Here is a 22,190-nt window from a genome sequence, read left to right as displayed (position 1 = left end):
GCCTTCAGTACCAAAACTTCCATAGGTTTTTGAGTTTTGCAGGGTCTATGTGTGCCAATGAATAAGGGGTCCTTAATCTTGGGTCAAGTACAAATAACACACCCATTTTAAAGAAAAAAATTGCTTAGACACCCAGTGTTGACCTAGTTTCTTTTTAAAAAAATTTTGCTTAAATATGTGTAAATATAAAACTAGGCATAAGTTCCTTTTGCTTAGAACTCTTATGTACAACTACAAACCAAAACAAATTTGCTATTAATACTATGTCCTAACTGTAAATGACACTGGTTGGCTGATAGGAAAGTGCCACTGGCCCCAGTACTGTGGCAGGAGCGCTAGTGCCGGCTCTTTTGCATTCAGCTCAGCTGGGTCTCCACGGGCCCAGTGATGCCCGACCCTCCAGCTCTTGCTCAGGTAGAGCGACTTTGAATGTTTGTACGGTATGCGGTGCTATTATTTGGCTTCCACTGGGTGTGACTGAATTATTTATATGTTTAGCCCTGTGTTCCCTCCTCTTCAGCTCAGCGCTTCTCACACTATAATGTGTGTAGGAATCACTCTGGGATCTTGTTGAAATGCAAACTATGATTCCGTAGGTCTGGGGTGGAGTCTGAGATGCTGCATTTTTAACAAGTTGATTGAGGAGCAAGGCTTAGTTAGTGATTCAAGTAGCAGCCTCTCGGCAATGTGATTGTGAACGCTACGGCAAATAAATGCTGGCACTGACATCTGGTGGCAGCACTTGGTTGGAAAACGCTCAACCAGAGGGCTCAAAATATGTGTAAATTAATTTTTGACCATCGAGGATTTTTTTTTTTAAAGAGCTGTGAAGGAAACTGTCAAAGGCTCAGGACTACATCTGCAGACTCCAGACTGAAAAAATACTGAGAGAATGTTTGAATGCCAGAGTCACCCTGTCAAGGCCGTGCAGACATCTGTGGGTCACACTTCCCTTCTTACTGGGACTGCGGGGAGGTAATTAAATGCCAGAGACACAAATGGCTGGTGAACACAACCTGCCATTTGTGTCTCTGGCATCTAATTACGTCCTTTTAGGTGTCAATCCCCACTGAATACTTTGTGGTGGTGATTTAAAAACAAAACAAAAAGAACTCGAGAGCAAGCAGGAGACCAAGGAGATGCTCAGCGGATGGTATCCAGGAGACCTGTCTCCCTGCATCCGTGACTTCTGCTGATTGTGCTTAATCTGGTTTGTGCCAACGAGGCGAGTGTAGGCTTCCACCCTGAGGCCAGGTACAGCTTAGAAACTTTGAGAAGAATTATCTAGTACCTTACTCCAAAGAAAGGTAGGATTCTGTGATGGTAACTTTGCTCAAAAGCTGGCTGTGCTTGGGACTGTCAGGCCTTCCTTCTTTATCAGTTTACCAACATGACGCCCCAGCTCCCTCTGGGAGTCTGTCCTGTCCTGATTTTTTTGGTGATATGCTGGAGTAGAGTAAACTTGTGGATGTTTCAAAAGTAAAATTGATATGTAGTGCCTTCCTTATATGGAAAAAGTCATTATCTAAGAAGATACCTGATTGATTTTTGAGTTGCCCTAATTTGTATACTGGTAGGTTTATTTGAAAATGGTCACTTTTGAAGCCATTGACACACACAAATGAATAAGAGGTATGTTTACTGGGAGTTTCTAAGAATTGCCTGCCAGGAAAGTTTCATTCCTATAGAGAGGGATATAAAGCTGGGCAGTTTTGGAATTGTAGAATCATAGAATGTTAGAACTGAAAGAACCACAGAAATCGTTTAATCTCCTGCAATTTTATAAGTGAAGTAAAATTAACCTAGTGCAGTGGTTCCTAAATGCTGATACTTGACAAACTTTTCACTCATTTGAGGCAAAATGAGAAACATAAAAACAGTTGCAGTGAGTTCTTCATAAAGTTATACGTATTCAGTTTAAAGACCTGTCTGTTATCCTGAAAGTACATATTTTGGAGTTAAAATGTCTGATCTTTTTTGAAGTGATGGTAACAGTAGATAGCTGTGCTTTTTAAAGTATCTTTATTTTATGAACTAAACATCTGGCAGCCTTCTCTCTGTTTTCAGTATTGAGGATGGAGGCGCATTACTGGTTCTTAGACGGCAGAGATCTGGGAACCACTGCCCTGCTATGTCTGCCTTGCAGCCTGATGGCTCTCGCCGAGGTAGACTCTGGAGGAAGGCAGCTGATGCTCCCTGCCTGCCTGGGTACCTGTCCTGTACAGAGGAGGGTCCGCTGGAATGGCTGCGGTCTGGAACTCTGAGTCTTTGTTCAGCTCTCCTTATTTAATTAGCAGACGCAGAGTCCCTGGGACTTTCGGGGCATTTCTTGAAAAGCCAAGGTACCCAGAGGTTCTAGAGCGGGTTACGTTGTTCACAAATAGAGCCTTAGAGTAAGGACTCCTAAACTCTGCTGCCTGCGGGAATCGACCCAGAGAGCTTTATTCAACTCCTACTGCCCGGGTCACGCCCCATACTAATTAAACCAGAATGCCTGGGAAAAGGAGCCAGACATCAGTTTTGTGTTTTGTTTTGATTTTTAATCCCCAGGTGTTTTCAGTGCACAGCAAGGGAATCTCTGCTTTGAATGTACTAGGCGGAGGTTCCGAGCATGGGAGTCATGAGTCCTTCCCAAGAGGTAGACCAGGTGGTGGTATTCAGTGTTTTGAGGGGAGTAACTATTGCCCTGCTGGTTCTGACAGTTGGTCACCAAAGAATTTTCTGGGGCACAGAACAAGTAGGCCCCCTAACTTAGAAAACCAATGACCCAGGTCAGCTGGAGCACCATAAAGATGGAAGTCATCAGGAGGCGCTATTGCACTGGGTCTTCCTCCTGATTTTCTGCATAGAAATTCAGATCGTAAGACGGTCCTGGAGCCACTTTTGAGCTTACAACTACAGACAGACGTTTTCAAATAGCATTATACATACCTACTAACTGATACAGAATCAAGGATTAGTCCGCGAAGAAATGGATGCACGATTGAGAAGATTTACACCATCAGGCACTTCCATTCTCACTGCTCACCCTCTGAGGATCGTGTCCCTACCCGTGCTCTGCTTCTCCTCCTCTCTAAGGGACCCTGCCTCCACCGGTCAGTCGCTCTGCCGTGTGCATCCCACTCTTTCCTGCCAGCCTTCGGCTTTTGCTCCCTTAGTTACCAGTACCTCTTCTCCCTCCACGCTTCTCCCCTTGCTGCTTTCATGTGTGCGCTGGGTTCCCTAACCCTAAACAGCCGGCGTCTGACCGCAAGGCTGCCTGCCTCCCTGCTGTTTCTCTCCGTACGGACCTGCTGCCTGTGCTATCTCCTGCCTGCTCTGCCTTCCCCTCCACTGTCTGATTTCTTCAGGAAAATGCTCCTGAAGGCCACCAGTGAGTGACCCCTCGATGACTGACCGTCCCTTTATTTGTGAGGTTCTCCCTTCTCCTAGTTTCTATGGTGACATGGTTGTCTGGTTCTACTTTTGTCTGTTTTTTCCTTTGGTCTCATATTGGTTTCTGTTTCTCCTGCTGCTCTTGCTCATGAGCTGCATGCAGATTGGTCCTTCTTTTTCCACTTACTTTCTCTTATCTACTCTCAGATCTCCATCTCCAGTTCTGACCTACCTCCTGACCTTCATTCTTCATTTAAGCCTTTTGGATGGACTCTTCAGTAGGCTTTGTTCTTAAAGGGGATCTGTCCTCTCTTCTGGCCCCCACCGCTGATGCAACCCCTTCCCAGTTTTTCCACCTCCACTCAAGGTGTCCCCATTTTTCACGTCTCTCAGAGCAAACTTCTATTGTGATTATTGAAGTCCCCTCTCTCCCTTCACATCCTTATCCCTGATGGTTTCACCGTATAATGTTGATTCCTTATCTTTAGGATCTTTTTCCAATCCTGTGGTTACCACTCCTGTGTAAGTCTAGACTTTCTTCCTGAAACCATATTCCTCAGCTCAAGCACCTGATCTCATTAGCCATCATTCAAGGCACTCTGTGGTCGAATCTGCTCACCAAACAGCTTTCCAAACCCTCACCCATCTTTCCTGTGCAAGCCCACCTTGGACCTTCCTTTGCACTATTCCTTCTCTTGGCTCAATCAAATCCTACTCCTCCTTAGATTCTTCCTTCCTGTATAATTTTGTCTTATACAGGAACAAGAAGACATTTTTTCCTCTAAATTCCTTATATTCTTATTCTTTTTCCTCATGTAGAGCTTTACTCCTTTGTATCATTGATTTTCATGTGCCGTCCCCTACCTACTGGACCGTAAGCTCTTCCAGGGCAAGGACTGGCTTCTCACAGCATCTGCTCTAGGAACCCGCATGGTCTGGGTTTTCAGCACGTATTTGCAGGTTAATTTTATGTTATGGGTGAAGTTTTCAGTTCCTTTCCTATAGCAAGAGAATTGGTTTGGGATTGGTAAAGCTAGTAGTTCTGCTGAGTGAAGGAAAAGAGAGACAACAGAATTTTCCAAAGAAGTGATTTGAGAAAGATCTTCCGTAATTGGGAATTTAGTATAGACTGTTAGGGAGTGATTGAAATAACAGAGTTTGCTGTAGTGGGTGGTGTAGTGTGGAGCATATTGGTTAAGAGCTTATTCTTCAGTTATGGAATCTTTCTGAGTCCCCCCCCACACACTACTGATTTATAAGAAGGGGATAATTGTGTCTGCTTCATAGAGTTGTGAGCACTAAATGAATTAATAAAAGCACCATGAATTGTTAGCCCAGTTCCTTTTCAATAAGCGGTAGCTTAATTTTTGTTTGCCTATTGTAAAAGACGCACCATGAAGGTCCCTTCTCACTGGAGAGGCAATTAGAGGTAACATGAACAATAGCCCTTCTGACCCTTGGCTTGGAAATCTAGATGTGCAGCTCACATATTAAGGTATTTCAGTAGCCCAGAAATGCATAGTGAGTGTCTCCCATGAAGGGATTATGGTGGACCCTAAGGCTAGAGGGATGAGACGAGTGAAGGAAAAGTTGTAAAGAAGTTAGAGAAAGGAAAGAAAAGGGAAAACCCTAGGAGAGGTTTTGTCCTGATATGAGACTTTCTTTTAAGGTGCTTTTCCAAGACATTGAGGAGAAAGTACCATGGTGTTGCAGTGCCTCCGGGGAGTCTAGATGACAAGGGATTGGCCTGCGAGATGTCTGCTCAGTTGGTCAGGGGACCGTGCTTGTGAGACAAGAGCCAGTCCCTGGGAGCCAGTTTAGTCCTCTCTGTTCCTTGGCTGCAAACCATGCTGACCCTTGACCCTGACTCTGGTCCAACTCGGGCTCCTGCAGATCAGCTTGGGTGACCTTGACTGAGCATCTTCTCACTGTTTGTCTCACTGATGGAGCAAGTGCATCATCTTTTTATTACTGGGCGGGCTCCTGAAGAAAGCACAAACGAAGGATGCTGGGAACATCTTAAGTGGGCTCACAGAAATTACACATTACACTTTTCTGTCGTCTCTGCATCTCCAGCCAAATCCAGTTTTCATGTTTAAGATGAATTAACCTTCACCTCTAAGAGGGAAAGATTATCTGAGGCTTGACTTCCTTGGGATTGTTGGGAAAGGAATTTAGACAAAAAGCTGAGGAAGAACCAGATCTTGCCTAGAGTTTGCATAGATTGGTTTAATTGGACTGAAAATGCTCCCCTTTTCTTTTTACAGGGGAAAGTGGAAGTAGAAGCTGGGAAAGAAGGTATGAAGTTTGAAGCCAGCGCTTTTTCGTACTATGGTGTAATGGCCCTTACAGCCTCTCCAGGTGAGTCTCTTTCACCTCTTAAAGCAGGGCTGTGTTTTAGGAAATAGTTCCCTTCTTCTGTCCTCTTTCTGTCCCTGCCTGCTAACCCTATTTATTTACTCCTTGAACTTTTTATTGAAGTATATCGTGTATACAAAAAAACTGCACAAAGCATAAGTATGCACCTGTGTGAATTTTCACAAACTGAATACGCCTGTGTAAACCAGCACCGAGATCAGAGGGAACATCTGTGACCCCACAGGATCCCCGCTGCCACACTCCCAGTTAGTCAGTGTCCCCCAGAAGTGACCACTGCTTTAACTTCTGAGCACAGACTAGTTTTGCCCTGGTTTTGAATTTTATATAAATGGAATTACACAGGACATATTATGTGGAGTCTGGCTTCGTGTACCCCTGGTTGTCCTCGTCACATTCATCTGCATTGTCATATGTGCTTATGTGACAAGGTGTGATCAAAAAATTATGGTGTTTAAATTTTAAAAATTTATTACAGTAAAAGACACATTGCCATTAATCCTGCTCAAAATACTTCCCCTCGCTTTGAACACACTTATCCCATCGTTCTTGCCACTTTCTGAAGCAGTTCTGGAAGTCCTCTTTCATGAGTGTCTTTGGTTGCGCTGTTGTGGCTGCCTCCATGTCCTGAATCGATTCAAAACGTTTTCCTTTCATGGTCACTTTGACTTTGGGGAAGAGCCAGAAGTTGCCCGGTGCCAAATCATGGTCACTGTGGCATCACCATAAACTAATTTTAACATTTCCTGTGTATCTTTAGTACTTTTTTGCAGTGTGAAACAAAATTTCATGCGTTGTTCGTGATCTATGATTTATGTCTCACTTTAAACCACATTTTCTCTCAACCGTAGCTCATACCTGACTGACTGCACTGAACAAGTTGGAAACTTGTCACACACTGTTACTAAGGTTCGACGCGCCGCGTCATATTGACGATCCCTGTCTTTCCATTGGATGGCACTCAGCAGCTGTATTTACCATACTTTTTGATCACACCTCGTACTTTATTAGTTCTCATTGCTATATAGTGTTCCATTGTGTGAATGTACAGTGACAGATCTGTTCTTTTCATTGCTGACGGCAACTGGGGTGGTTTCCTGTTTGGGGCTACTGTGGCTTATGTGGCTGTGAACACTCTTGTACCTGTCTTTTGGTGAAGGTGTGTGCATTTCTGTTGGGTCTATGCAGGAGTGGAATTGGGGCGTTCCTGGGTATGAGTGTCTTCAGCTTTCGTAGTTACTGCCCGTGAATGGTTTTGCAAAGTGGCTGGAGCAACTCACACCTGTACTGATGAGGCTTTCAGTTGTTCTGCACCCTTTGGTATTGTTGTCATTTAAATGTTAACAGTTCTAGAGGTTTTACATTTGCATTTTCCTGAGGGTGAATGAGGTTGTTAATATATATATTTATTGCAACCTCCCATGTTTCCCCAAAAATAAGACCTAGCCGGACCATCAGCTCTAATGCGTCTTTTGGAGCAAAAATTAATATAAGACCCACTTTATTTTACTATAAGACCGGCTCTTATATTATGTAATATATTACTTTTTGCTCCAAAAGATGCATTAGAGCTGATGGTCCGGCTAGGTCTTATATTTGGGGAAACAGGGTATAGCCCCCTTTTATCTAGAGAGCTGGCCCAATGAATCAGCCAGCTAGGGGTAGGTGTGCCATGAGGTATTGACTAAGTGCTCTGAGCACAGGAGGCTAGCAGGTGGCGTCTGTCCTATAGGAACATGGACACAGATACCTGGCTCACCTCTGGGATGGAACTTGGCATTGCTTGCTGGGCAGTGTGTGCTTGCTACCTCACCCAGGCTGCAGCAAGGCAGACAGGTAGAAGGGGCTGGAGTGCCACCTTGTGGCCAAAGTACCAAACATCATGCTGTGCCAGGAAACAACTTTTACAAACCTCAAACTTAAAAATAGCCCATCCTGAAAAACCACTGTCACTTCTGAAAACCAGTCTCAAAAGGGGAGAGGATACCTCCAGACAAGTCTGTTTTTGTGACGTTGGTCCTCGTCTACTGCACCACACAGTGTCTCATAACCCAAAGATGTGACAGAACGCCAGGGAAACAAGAAGAATTGTCTCACATTTCCAAACCTCCCCTGCCCCAGATGCATCTTTTCACTAGTCTAGTGCAGGTTTTTGCACGACATGGGCCAGTATCCCCATTGTCAACTACTGGCTAACACCTAGTGTGAACGTGGACCTGTCTAACCCGCTTAGTTAATCAGTGTGTGCTGTAAACTTGAAGGTCATCTTCTGTTTTCACTGCTTGTGAGGAGATAGGGAGATTCCTAACCAGGCCAAGAAGACCTGGGTTACAGCCTCAGTTCCATCATATACGGGTCTCCGGACTTGGCTTCCTCATTATCAAAAGGATATAATAAGATCACCTGGTGTGATTGTTAGAATGTAATGTAATGATACTCACGCGAGTGCTTTGTAACCTTTAAAGCACATGAGGAAATGTTGGTGTAACACTTAGGTGTTGAGATTGTAATGATTGTTTGGCAACCAACTTCAAATTAGCCCCACGTTAGCAGAATCAGATTTATAAAGTGGCTTTGAAAAGAAAGTTGGAAGAGTAAATTGTACATTTTTATTGATTACTGGTTCTTGAAGCTTGCATATTAGCTGAGTCCATCCTGAACTATGGATTCATATAAGGGTAAGTCCCATTCAGAAAAGGAATTGAAGAGCAGGCCTTCCATATAGAACTAGCTTGTGGAGCTGCCTTACCTAATTTAGAAATGCCAGAAAGGAATGGAATTTCATTAATAGCATCTTATTACAAAGCCCAGTATTTTACTTGACTTTACAATTAGTATTTGGGACTTTGTATATTCATTGAGAGATGCAATCGGTACAGTTATTTCAAGGTAATATTTCTATTTATTATTGAGTACCTAGAAAAATCCTATAGTAATCAGTTACCAAGACCTGCCCAGTTATATAACAGTTACACCTTAATTTAAAAAAAAAAAATCTGCCCAGAAAATGTGATTCCTGCCTGGTAGGGCACTGGTGACTGGACTTGTCAATCAGATGGAGCTACAGCTCCCCGTGTGAGTACACAGGGATGAGATGACTTTGCCATGGCCAGGAAATCTGTATATCACATTCTTTATCGACTTTCCTCTAATCAGTTAAAATTTTATAGTATTCCAAAGCAGTCCAAAGCATCTGGTCAAATGACAACCAGACTAAGAATGTAAATGAATTGAATAACTAATTTCTTGCCACAGAAAGGGATGCTGTAGGCTGATCGGTGAGTGAGTGTGGGGTGCTGGCACAGGTGGCTGGTGTCATGCTCTTGGGTCCGTTGGTTAATTGAGCTCCCCTTTTGTGCTGCTAGCTGTGGTTTGTCCTTAAAAAGAGCGCGTTTTGAGCTATATCCCAACTGGGTACTAAGGGCTTAAGAGATTTCTAGGTGCCTAAAGCAGCACGTGAACAGGATTTCTCTTGACTTCAGCCTCCCTGTACTCCTCTTCCTGGAAAGCAGTGTGTGTTCTTTTTTGTTTACATAATATCACACAGGCTTTTGCATTTCTGGAATTGACGGCTCCTGTTGGTAGCTCACTTGGTAGAACAGGTATCCACTCCTGTCCCGATTGCAGGATCTCCTTCTTGCCTTTGGATACGGTCTCACCTTGTTCTTCTCCATTTTTCAGTTCCTTTGTCCCTGTCTCGTACCTTTGTTGTCAGCAGAACAGAATTGTTAGCAGCAGGCTCTCCAGGTAATTCTGCATGTTTCCTTTTCCTAATTCTTCTGATTGCCTCCCTTGCCCCACAAAAGCCTGGCTGGCCAGGTCTGCTCCCTTTATTTGGTCAAGCCCTTTTTCAGTTTTTCTGAGTTCTAACACTCCACGTTCCTATGACTTAAAAGTGAACTATCCAGGAAAGGGTAAGCCCACCACAGATGCAGAAAGGGTCTAGGAGACTGGAAAGGAATCTAGGAGCATGAACAGTGATGAAACGAGGAAGGTGGGGGTGGTTCTGACATCAGTCCTCCATGTTCCCTGCCTGTCCCACCCACACTGCTGACCTTGGATGTCCGGGGCAGCAAAAGGCAGCAGCTTTGGGTTCTTTCTCTGACCTCAGCAAAGTCATGGTGTGTGAGGTCCCAAGGGCCTCAAAACCTAAGGATGCTTCTACAGAACACAGAACCACCAAAAGCCTGGACTATGGACTTTTCTTGGTAAACAAGGGAAGTACCCCACCTGCCAAGGCCCACAGCCTTCCTGTCTCTCTGGTCCTTTTCCAAGCATCCATGTGAACTGCGTGCATGTATTTCTGCCCTCTGGCAGGCAGGTGGCCCCGCTTCTCCTGTCTCCCTCTCTTTGTTTGGAAATTTGTACCCGGCACATTCCTAAGCAGCTGCTGGTTAGCGCCCTGCTGGAGAGTTTGGTCGGCCTGGCCAATACTATGTCCAGCTGCTGAAAACAAAAGCAAAGACTTAATCTTTCTTTAATTAAAACTGCTGGGCTTTCCTATTTGGTAGTACAACTTTTCTGTATTTATTTTGTTCCATGCAACTTATATTTTTTAATCTGATGAAATTTGCGTTTCATAATCCAGTTTTAGCAAAACTCTAAAATGCTTATATTTGGTAAAGGAGACAATACTTGTCTTAGAAACTAATGTTCCCTCAAATCTATGCTCTTAAAAAAGTTGTGCTGTTTGCGGGTAAAATATTATTTATAAGGCTATTTGAATCAAACCAGCTGGCAGACTGTACATACACACATGCATATACATGAGCACACACACACACACACACACACACACACACATATGCACGTAAACATTTTTATGCACATGTATATATGTTTGTGTTTTTTCTCCCCATTTTATTGGGCATTACCACCTATTTAAAATGTCACAGAGGCTGAAGTAGAGTGACTTTTGGATGAAACTCATGGAAATGTAATTTGTATTTTACGTTTCCTGTAAAACTTAAGAGATTTCTTAGCTCTGCCACTCCATCCGATCCAGTAATAGAAAAATCTGTTTTGCGGGCCCAGGCCTTCCGGGATGCTGGCATTACAATAATTACCTAATAAATGGGGGCTGAATTAAACCAGTGATTTTCAGCTTATTCTAGAAGGTGCCTTGTGGTTCCAAGGGAGGAGGCTAGTAATGTTTCTTTATTTTATCTTTCCAGCTTAGTAGCAAAAAAGAAAGGATTCCTAGGTAAGGTGAATAAAATAAGCCACAAGGACAAAAAGCAGACAGAAAACAATTCTGAGAGGGCATAAGAGGAATTAAAATTGAAAGTTGTTTTCAGAATTATTGTCTAAAATTTTGGCACATAAATTTGGCAACAAAACATGGCCTGAACTGGGGAGCGCCCACTTAAAAAGTCTTTATACTCCTTGGAGTGAATAGTCACACATCTCTTTGCATGGTGATGAAAGGCCAGTCATGCTGGGGCCTGCCCAACTGCAGGAGGGGCCCTGGAAAACAGGGTCTGCTTGTCCAGAGTGGCTGTGACACCACACGGTGGGTTTCTGGCAAAGGAGAGGGCCCATCTTGCAAAACAGAGGCACTGGTTTGAAAGGAAGCTGACTGTGAGGCTAGGTACATTGGAGGACCAGAGAAATTGCCATGTAATCCTCCTCAGAAGAAACTAACGGGAGACTCAGAATAAATACTGCATCAGGCCTCAGACATCTTCCTGCCAATGCACAGTGTCTGATCAGTAAGCAGAGCGCCTTTTAAATGTTTCATTTTTACAACCTCTAAATTGTTACACACAGAAGTAAACACCATTTAGAAGGTATCTGTAGAAATGGTGATGTGATTTGGGGCTAAAGTCCAGAGAAATAATAGGTACCCTTGTTTCAAAGAACTGTTGGGTCCTGTCAGCCTGGGTGAAGTTATTCCAAGTATGGAAAGGCTTGATCAGGGTACTGGGCACATGGTGGAGAGGTCTGGGAGAAAGCTAACAGGAAAGGATATAATGCTGTTAACCAGGCTCATTTGTCGGGTACTTAACTGGGTGCCAGATGCCGTGCTAAGTAAGCACTCTGCTCTGCATGATCTCATTTTGATCCTCGTCAGACCTCACGAGGTGGGTACTATTATTATCTGCCTTTTATAGGTAAGGAATCTGAAGCTTAGCAAAGTTGGGATATCCGATCAAAGTTCCATTCTGCTAAACAGAAAAACATCTGATAAGTTATTAATTTGCCTTGTTCTCTTGAAAGATAAGTGGAAGCAACAAGAGGAACTGCTACTCTGAGTTTAATTTTGACGTAACTGTGGGAAATTGATTCATGACTTGAAAATTGTGGGAAAAGTTGTGACATGAAAATTTTAGCAGAAGGCAAACTTGTCATTTGATGTTCCTTGAGTACTTAACCATATTTTGTTCTGGGTGTCATATTTTAAGAGGGCCATTTGCTGAATGAAATCTTAGTGCTCAGGACAGGGTGAGGGGTGGTAAAACGTGTAGGTGAAGAATGATTGGAAGTATTTAGCTTGGAGAAGAAGAAACTTAAGGAGAACATAACTGTCTTTGAACTTTGAAAGGCTATTTCAAGTAGCAGGAATGAAAGTTACCGAGTAGAGCTCCATAGAGTGGAGGGGAGACTCATTTGAAGTTGGGGAATGCCGATTTTGATGGGTATGATGATAGACTTTCCAGTAGTTGGAGGGTGGGGCCAACTGAAGGCCAGCTCCTCTGTGGGAGCACCTGTCAGGACACATTGCAAAGAGGAGTCAACCATCGGGTGGGAGAATTGGTCCCCTCCAATCCTGTGACATGATGCAATTCAGGAACTATCCAGTGTAGGCACCCGCTTACTATTTGTGGAATAGATTTGATTGGCAAAGCAAAAATGGAAGAAGCCTTGGCCAAGTGGGTGGGACTTATTTTGAAGGAAAGCTGCGGTGAACTTGCCTTTAAAAGCAACATCACTTAGACTCACCTGAACTTCCTTTCACTTTGTTTTAAGGAAAGAACACTGTTGATGTCATTGAAGAATCTCACAGCACCTGAAGTAACTTAATCAAACCTTCTAAGAGCTTGGTGTCTCCTAGTGTTCTTGAAATCCAGAGACACCCTCTGGCTGCCTGAGGGGAGTTTTATTAGCAGCAGAGACTAAGATAATAGTTTTGGCTGGGAGGTAGGCTATGAGCAGACAGAACTCTTTTGATCCCTTTAAAGCAGTATTAATTTATGACCGTTATCAAGTCCTTTGCTTTTGCTTCTGGCAAAATAATGAAGTGCCACCTTCCCATAGCCCATGTTTTGTCTCACGTAGCTTCTGTGCTTGGGAGATACTCACCCAGGTGTGTACGGCTATAGGGTCCGTGCTGTCAGAGAATCAGGGACGCCTTTGCTTGTTCACATGAACGAGGCTGAGCTGCTGAGCTAAATGGAACCCGTCGCCGACTGGGAGCCAGTGCGTTCTCTCTAGGAGGGCTGCATGGCGAGCTAGAGGGCCGAGGAGTCTGGTACAAGTGGCCGAGGAGTCTTGTCCACTTTTTAAAAGAAATTACTACATTTTTATTCTTTGGAAAATAGAAAGCTGCCTTTATTGGTTATATCTACCTCACTTAAAAGGTAGCTGGTTGGTTTTTTTATCCTTTTCCAGGTGAAAACAAGTCACCTCCTCGCCCATGTGGCTTGAATCACTCAGACTCTCTCAGTCGAAGTGACCGAATCGACGCCATCACACCCACGCTGGGGAGCAGCAATAATCAGCTCAATTCTTCGTTCCTGCAAGTGTACGTCCCTGACTACTCCGTGCGCGCCCTTTCTGATCTGCAGTTTGTTAAGGTAAGAGCAGGACAGCTGCTTGGCTGGACCTGGCGGCTTGAGGTCCCCTCTCCAACCCCTCCACTCAGCTGCCCCTGGTCATTTGGGGGGGTGCCCTGCTTCCAGCTACTGACTTAGGTGGGGAAAGACAGTTATCTCCTTGGCGCTGTCAAATGAGCTGCCACATCAGATGTGGCCTTTTCAGGAATGAGCGCTGGAGAGCATGAGAAAGAGAGTAAACCTTTGAAAACAAATCTTTATGAGCTTGGGACTCTAGTGACCCTCGTTGGCCCGGAAAGGGCTGAGGTCGGAAAATCAGAAGACTGGCTGGGAAGGGGTGGGAAGAACCCCCACTTACCTTCTGGCCTGGAGACAGGGTTCTTTCCTTAGCCTGAAATAAAGGCGTCTTCTGGAGAACAAGCCAGCTGCGGCTGATGGAAGCCTATCTCCATTTTTCTAGTCTGAAATTTTGAGGAAAAATTTAGAAATGGCTTGTATCGGTAATAACTGACTTGCTCACCAGAGTCAACTTGAACTTTAAAAAGTGGCTCAGGTTTGTCCTCAGGGATGACTTTGTCTTACAGGAACTGCTAGGGACTTTGGGGACTTAATGTGTAATGCGACGTCCAGACAAGCGAACCCCAAAATAAGCATTATCTTGGTTTGTTTCTGTACCATCTTCTGGCCCCAGATCTCAAGACAGCAGTACCAAAATGCTTTGATGGCATCCCGGATGGACAAAACTCCTCAGTCTTCAGACAGTGAAAACACTAAAATTGAATTGACTCTTACGGAGCTGCACGACGGGTTGCCAGATGAGACGGCCAACCTGCTCAATGAACAGAACTGTGTGACGCACAACAAGGCAAATCATAGCCTGCATAATGAAGGTGCCATCTAGGGCGCCCCCTGGCCCCCCAGCCCTCACCCCTCCCGTTCCCGAGGCCCCGAACCAGGCCACTCGGCCTCGGCCTCCGTCCGACCATGAATCCCATTAGTGTGAGCTTGTGTGTGCCATGCTGCATCCTGCAACATCCTGAGACCAAAGACTTTGCCCCCTTCCTGGAAGCAGCAGAGGAGGACCATGAGGGCAGGAATGGAGACTAGAGCTGGGAAACGGACAGCTCCCGTGGGCTTGTTGAGATTTTGGAGATGAACTTCTTCCGCCCAAATAGAATCATGTTTATTTTTTCAGCTGTACCTTTTATCGTTATTCACTCTCCTCCTTCCTTGATTTGCATGAAATTGAAAATTGTTGGGATTTATTTTTTTTCAAGAGATCATTGTTTTTAAAAAGTGTTTTTTGCAGAGTTTTAAGTTGTCCTGCCTGAACTCTGCTGTAACCCCATGATGTGACCCTTACAGGATGGACTTGCCCCTCCAGGGGCCTTCCTTGGCCCTCCAGGGAGGGGCACCCTTCCTCTGTGCCCCAGTGGGTGTCGCTGTCGAACTTGAAGGATGAATGAAGAAAACCCGCGTGGATGCGGACCGGCCGGGTCTGGCACTGCCGACGAGCTCGCAGGGCCCTGCAGTCGCCTCTCTGAGCTCAGTGTTGTTTTAAGTTAATGTTTAACTGTGTCCCTTTCCCTCAGAAAGGTTTAACATTTGCTTGGAATGTGATTTTGCTCCCGCTCTAAGGAATTTTTATCACGAAAATGAATGTTAATGAATTTTAAACCCATGGTTTATCATTGGCAAGAGGCAAGGTGACTTCATCCCGACATTCCTGCAGCCTGGGATCTCCGGCTCAGCCAGGCCTCCTCCCCGCCCCAGCGCCCCAGCTCACAGAGCGCCGTCACCCACCTCCCACCTCCCGTCCTCGCTCTTGTTAACCCAAGATGCTGCTACACAGATGCCAAATGGAAATCTTCCACAGGGCTTTTGAGTAAACACGTGGTGTGGGGTTTAAGCTCCTCCCCTTCCCACTGGGACGTGTGTGATTGTCAGAAGAGGAGCTGGACCCTCCGGCTGCACTCTGTGCTCTGTGTCGGGAAGGCATTTCTAGACCCATCTGTTGAAAGGAGGGAGTTTTGGGCACTGCCAGCCCCTGCCCCTCCTTCCAGGGAGCCAACTGTTCCTCTTCCGCTCTGTCCCTGGGCTCGGGGCCCCAGCCATGGCTGTGTCCCCCGCCCGAGGATCTCTGTGCCCCCCGCCTCAGAGGCGGCCCATGCCAGGGTCAGTTTGGCCCCAAACAGGGATTCAGAAACCAAATGTGTGTTGTGGCCATTTCATGTGTGTCTGTCTTGTTTTAATACCAAATTCATCACGTGTAGTGAAATTAATGTCAGGAAGTATTACTTGAGTAACTGAATTCTTAACTATCTTATCTGTGTTTTAAGTGTTAGCCCAAGGCATACGTGCATTGTGTGGGCAACGTTTGTACACTGAAATGAATTCATTCTGACCATAGAGAATTGTCAGACAACGCTGCATCCACTCACTAGCTAAGAAGACACCATTTTCTCCACTGGGTCCCACTGAGTGAAGGGAAGCCCCAGGGCTAAGCAGCAGTGTGCTTCTTTCTCCTCAAGGTAGGAATATGCACCCCAGGCTGTCTCTTGCAGGGGTGGGAGCTGTGCTTGGGGAACAGTCAGCAGTGTACACTGGGCTTGCCTTCTAGTGAGTGCTTTGATGTCGCCAGTGTCATACGCGCGCTTGGCGAGTATTTCCTCTGGGATGTCAGTCCTGGAGTGTCTTCCTCAGACGATGCCCTGCCCCTTGGTGAGGGAAGTACTAGCTTCACCTCGTGGTAGAGGGTCATAAAGGTGCCCCCCAAGGGGGCTGAGTGGCCTGCTACTGGCACCCAGCGTGCCACCTTGGGATGGAGTCCCCACCATGTAGCTTGGTGTTAGTGGGACCCTGCTCCGTGAGTATCCCTTTTAATAAACATCCATCCAAGTTAAAAATCTCAGTTTCTTCCTATGCTTCTAGCTGAGCACAGTCCCAGTGTGACACAGGAACTGGGGCTGTCTGTAGGATACGCAGAAACGAGAGTTCCCCGTAATGAAGTGGAGCCTGGGCCTTGCGGCGGCGGCGGGGGGGGCTTCTCCCCAACAGCCACGCCACACTCTTGGCCAGGACAGCACTGCGTTCCGCGTGCGCTGGTGGAGCCTGCCCAGCTGTGCTTCTTCTGGCCTCAGGACTTGGCCCGTCAGCCTCTCCTGGCTGATCTGCTTCTCCATACAGTCTGTCCGGGGTGCCTCGCGACTGGCAGCGCCCCTGGAATCCAAGTTAATGTGCTGGATCTTTTTCAGAGCCCCTCTGTCCCTTTATGAATCCTACAGCTCGGGGAGAGTCAGTCTGGGCAGTGGAGAAAGCGTTCCAGCCGCTGCCTCCTCGACGTCAGGGAGAAACATAACTTCTCAGTATTGTCTCATCTGCTCAGTGTGGTGGGTTTTTTGAAAAGTCTCCTCTGTAAAGGAGCTGGCAGGCTGGCTTTGCAGTCGGGCTCCCAGAGGATGACATTTTAGCCTCCCAAGTTTGTATTTATTTTCTATACACTTCTCTTTACCTTTGATTATTCACACTGTTTTATAACAACAGGGAATCCAAAACCATTCCTGTCTGGTCCCTAAAGGAATGAGGGCTAACATTTGGCCATACTTATATCTGCTTTGGGGAAAGCTCCAGACCCTTCAAATAACACTCAGTGTCTGAGTGACCAGATTTCTCTTCCAGGCCCCATTTTAACTTCAGGCTGTTGAACGAGAAACTCTGGCTCATTGCTTCTTCAGGCAGCAGGAGAATGGTTTGGCTTAGAAAGTCTGTGCAATTCCTGTCTGTGCAGTAAGTGGGAGTCAGGCAGAGAAGGCCCGTCACACAGTTCAGATGCCCCTGTGCAGTGGACAGTCCTCAGCAGCACTGACGGTCGTCTCCTGGGGCCGCTGTCCTTGTAAATGAGCAGAGGAGCAGGTGCAGAGCCTGGGTCCTGAATTCAGCAGGAGCCCTTGTTGTCAGACCCAAGGCTTCTCTCCACAGCGGCTTCTGTGACCCCTGCTGGAACGTCTTCCTGCTCCCAAGCAGACACTCTGGTCTCCCAAAGGTTCGACCTGGATTCCTAGTATCCAAATGTTCCCAGGACTGTCTGCTTTCTCTTTATAATGAGAGTGGCTGTTGCCCTACTGCCTTCGAGGTTCTCTCCCTTTATTTCTCTCTGTTTTATGTTTATCAGGCAAGTCCAAAATCATAGAAACTCTTAAGAAAACAGATCCTTAAGATTTGTAGATGGACATTGGGTGCTAATCAACTTAAGCCTTGGTTCTTACGGAGTTTGAATTTGACAGGGTACCCCTTTTAACTCTGTTCTTCCCTCCTTCCTCACCTCACTTCTGGAAAAGAGCTCATTGCCCGTGCTGACATGGTTGGCTCCCCCAAGTGAAAGGCAATAAGGCATCCTACCCTTTTCTAATGTTATTTCAAGGAACTTTTGAGCAAACATTGAATGCAGAACTCCACACTGATATGGAACATTAACTGTGAATATATTTACCTGTGCTTTCCCGAGGGACATACGACTAAAGGACCAGCTTTTTCAAGTCTAGGAAAATAGTGGTAGATACAAATAGAATTGCATTTTCCCGAAGAAACAAAGCAACAGAAATTTGGGCTTAGCAGGGAACGTGAACTTCTGCCCTCAAATTCTCAGATTGAGGGGCAGACCTAAGTGGCCATGGCTGATTGAGCCTGTGTCCTGGCTGGTCAGAAACAAAAACAAACTCCAACCCTGTCATCTTCTGACAACCAGCCAGGGGTCAGTGGCTGTCTTCACCTTTCCGGGGCCGGGAGACCAGGATTCCTCATGTTCCCCAGGAGTGATCCCAGGCAGAGGGAGTCTGGCTGGCACAGGAAGGTGCTCACCTTTTCCCTGGGATTCTAAGAGGACTGGCTTGGTGCACATCCTACGACCCCACCCCACCAGTGGCATGGGCAGCGGGAGCGACTCCCCTCTCAGCTTTGATCCCAGAAAGAGGTTTTTCTTGCAGGGGGTTGAGAACTCCAAGGCTGAGCTGGCAGTGGGGGGTGTGGAGGCTTCCTGAGGCATTGGAGCTCCTTTCCTACTGAGCTCTTGACCTGGGTCAGGTTTCATCCCACTCTGGGCTCTGGGCTGGTGGTGCTTCTGTCCAGCAAGGGCATTGGGTGAGTTGTAGATTAACCCAGAATTAGGAAGGACATAGAGAGTTCAATACGAAAGTGATTCGAGGATTCAGAAACTTTTCCGATATAAATTTATCAGTGATCAGACTACTCAGTGAATTTTGATACCTCAGGGCCATTTGCAAATCTTTATCTTTTCATATTTATTTTGTGTTCAAGCAGGCTGATAGGAATTCGGAGAATTCTGAGGTTCACTTGCCTCCCCTCCCTTTGAGGCGAGTGGTGCCCCTACCCCCAGCTTGCTGGTGTTGCTGTCCCTCACTGCTGTGATGGTGGGCCTTCCTCCTCTCGTGCTGACAGGCGTCCTTCCTGCAGTGAACGTTTCGTTGCTGGTTGCCTCCTCTGCCCTGTCTGGTCGGCCCAAAGGACAGGCGGGAGGAGATGGCAGTTCAAAGCAACTGCACAGCTTAGAGCAGCTTTCCTCCCACCGTCTTGGGCTGGGGACCTTTGCCCCTTAGACCTTTGTGGTTGGCTCAGCTCAAGTTAGCATGCCCTGTGTGTATGCTAGAGCCACTGACCATCTCACTAGAATTGTTTTAAATGTCTTTGGATGGGAAATAACAGGCTGCACTTGAAGCAACATGGAAACGAAGGTTCTAATGGTGAGAATGAAGTTCCAGGAGCTCGAATGCCGAGGGTCATATGCGCACAGGTCCAACACATACTATTAGAAAGACTTGAGTCAGTACATGTTTTCAAGTTTTAATACCCAGAGTGGGTGTCAAACATGAACAAATGGGAAGAATGACGGAGTATTGTCTTGCCCTACTTGCAGGGTCTCTTCTGGCATTTGCCCACATCTGACCAACATTGATTCACTCAGGAAGTGATTCTTTTGTAGCCAGACTCTTTCAGATTCACCCTGGAGAGAACTATCAACTGGACCTGGTGAGGCTTAGGAGCCTGATCTTTTTGTTGGAGGCCAGGACCCCTTGGTTACAAACAGCTGGTCTCAGGCTTCCAGAGCAGAAAGGAGTGGGAAAGAATAAGGTCTCAGGACTCACTCCCCAGAGAGCCTCAGCCTCGCTTCTGAGTCATTATCCCCGTGTCTGAGGTCTACTGTGAAGGCAGAGTGTATCAGTCCATTGACTTTTCTTGTTTCTGGAGTCCTTTAAATCCACAAATGTATATGCTTTATTTTATATTATTTATTATGTACATATGCCTCTACTGTTAGTACATCATCTGTGACTAAGATGAGATCTGTTCTGGAGCCCCTCGTCCATGGAGCCTAGGGTCTCGTTGTCCCTTCAAGTGGGTGAGAAGGCAGTAATTTTGTTTTTGTCTTCAATAGGTTGCTGCTCTTATGTTGGCCCAAGTGTCCCCAGCCCCGTTTCGGGACCACCTACATTCCTGATGACCAGTGTTGGGACGAGCATGGAGGCAGGTCTCTTACCTGGTGGTAGGGCCTCTTACGTACCTCTGTGAAATACTTCCGAGGTGCTTGCTGGTGGCTGGGTCTCTTCTCTATGTAGTGGTGCCGCATGGCTGTGAGCCCAGCACCTCCCTCCTCACTCCACCCGCCCACGCAGGTCAGTGGCCTGGCCCCACGACAGTAATAGCCTCTCACTCCCCACCTTGGATTACAGACTCCATCTGTCTGGACCATGGAAGCTGCCTTTTCTTGGTTTTGAGGCCCAATCTTGGCCCTCAAATAAGACCCTGCTTTGTGTCTGATTTTCATCCTCCTCCTTGGCCTTTCTCACTGTATCATAGTGTACATTTCATGCTTTTCAGCAGTGAAGTTTTCTGAGCACAGTATTCAGAGCTGTGTATATAAACCTAAAGCACAAGTGACATGTATAGGTTTCATGAGCTGATTGTCATAATGAATGCATTTTATAATTCAAATGATGTTGTAGATTTACAATCTCTCCTATTTATTTTGTACCAATTTATTTGTAAATTTTGTGATTGTTTTCAAAGGTTTTTGTTCATTTCTATTATTCTATTTAGATAAACGATGATTTTCTGTTCACTGTTCTAGCGGGTGTGTGTTCCCTTTCCCCTTTCATCTATTGCAACACCAGCCTCAGTTCCCTGCCCAATTGCACAGTTTTACTGGAAAGCTGGAATTGGTTGTTGGCATAGCAACACAGCAGGGTATTCACTTTGGATGTGTACCACAGTCGTGTTAAAACAGTGGGTGCTAGAACTGTGCCTCCAGCTTATAGTCTGGTACAGCCGATTCCAGGGAGGTGCTCCTTTGCAAGGATTAGTCTGTCCCCCATCAGTTCAGTTTAGATAAGGACACCGAGGGTGTCTGAGGGTGTCCATTCACACTGCCCCGGACATTTGCTGCTCAGTCACTAGTCACACACAGTTCAGCTGGGCAAATGTCTAAGCTGTTCTTTTCCTAGACAAGACCGAAGGCCTCACCCAAGCCTCTCAGTTGGCACTCGAAGACGAAAATGGGTCTGTGCATCCTCTGGTACTTGACGCCTAGGATGGAGAAAGGGTGCAGCAGGCACAGATGGTTCACCCTCAAGTTAAAAACACTGGGAATGAGTGTGGTGAGTCCCGTTCTGATGCTCTTCAGGATTTGGTGGGTGTCCCACATTTCCTACTAATCCAGTGTGTGGTCCACATCCTCTTCCATCATCACTTCTTTTAAAAACTTCTATTCCTTCTTCCCCTCCTCACTCCTATGGGACCAGACCCTGAAGTTCTGGTCGAGGTTCATGGCCCTTCTGAGAGCCATCCACAGACCTTTTTGGAATCCTTCTTCCTCTGCTCTTAGTCTCTATTTTATGATCCAGAGGATCGTGCTCTGAGATCGAGCCTCTTGATGACTGGTCCCTTCTTTACCCCATGTTATTTAATCAGGTGTTTACGGTCTGTTTTACTTACACTTGTCCTGTGGATGGAGACATCTTAGTGAACTGCTGAGAAGCTTGGCTTTGAGACACGGCCTGACCTGACCAGCATCCCACCTCCCAGCCACCCCTATTTCTTGAAAGTGGAAGGTAGATGTGTATTTCAGTGAAGTGGCACCTTCTTGGGGGCCTTAGGAGCAGAGCAGAAAGCACAAGCGGGACCGGGAAGGAATGATCGCGCCAGCACATCCACTCCCAGCTGGCTGCTTTGCAGATTTCCCTGCATTACTCACTTTGTCTAAATGAGTCCTGAGCCCAAGGAAATAGACGCGAGTTTTCCTACTGTGAGATGAGATTTGCCTACGCTTTCTGTATCCATGAAGTACCCATGTGTTGGTTCGTTTCTAAGCTTTACTGTGAAAACTCTGCGGTTTCTATTTCATATTAAATTGTGCTCCCTGGGGCCTCTTCTCAGCTCAGCACTTCTGAGGCTACAGATAGAGATCAGAGGCTCTCGTAGAGCGAGTGGCACAGACTGAATGACCTTCTCGTAGCCTGGAGTTGATTTCTGAAAACTTGATACTTTTTGAAGGTAATTCAATTTAAGAGCCAACAAGTTGAATTGTATTCGATAGGCTAATAAACTTTTACTTTCTTTGTATAATTTTCATCATTTTCCCTTCAAGATCCTCAC

The 22,190-nt window shown here is 46.1% G+C and overlaps 1 protein-coding gene across 2 annotated transcripts in view; it reads left to right on the top strand.

Annotated features, from left to right (window-relative positions):
- The window catches only part of CNNM2 (cyclin and CBS domain divalent metal cation transport mediator 2), a 140,716-nt gene extending 120,058 nt beyond the window's left edge, over nt 1–20,658 (top strand). Inside the window, exons 5-8 of one of the 2 annotated variants that reach the window (XM_019725029.3) lie at nt 5,643–5,736; nt 9,433–9,498; nt 13,363–13,547; nt 14,218–20,658. In XM_019725029.3, coding sequence (XP_019580588.1) covers nt 5,643–5,736; nt 9,433–9,498; nt 13,363–13,547; nt 14,218–14,427 — 555 coding nt within the window. In that variant the 3' untranslated portion in view covers nt 14,428–20,658. The remainder of the gene's footprint in view (nt 1–5,642; nt 5,737–9,432; nt 9,499–13,362; nt 13,548–14,217) is intronic. The other variant, XM_019725030.3, reaches the window with a different exon arrangement.
- The last annotated feature ends 1,532 nt before the right edge of the window (nt 20,659–22,190 follow it).

The sequence above is a fragment of the Rhinolophus sinicus genome, chromosome 15, assembly GCF_057876585.1.
Source record: "Rhinolophus sinicus isolate RSI-liver-muscle chromosome 15, RSI-T2T, whole genome shotgun sequence".
Lineage (NCBI taxonomy): Eukaryota > Metazoa > Chordata > Mammalia > Chiroptera > Rhinolophidae > Rhinolophus > Rhinolophus sinicus.
This window is presented reverse-complemented; position numbering and strand designations above follow the sequence as displayed.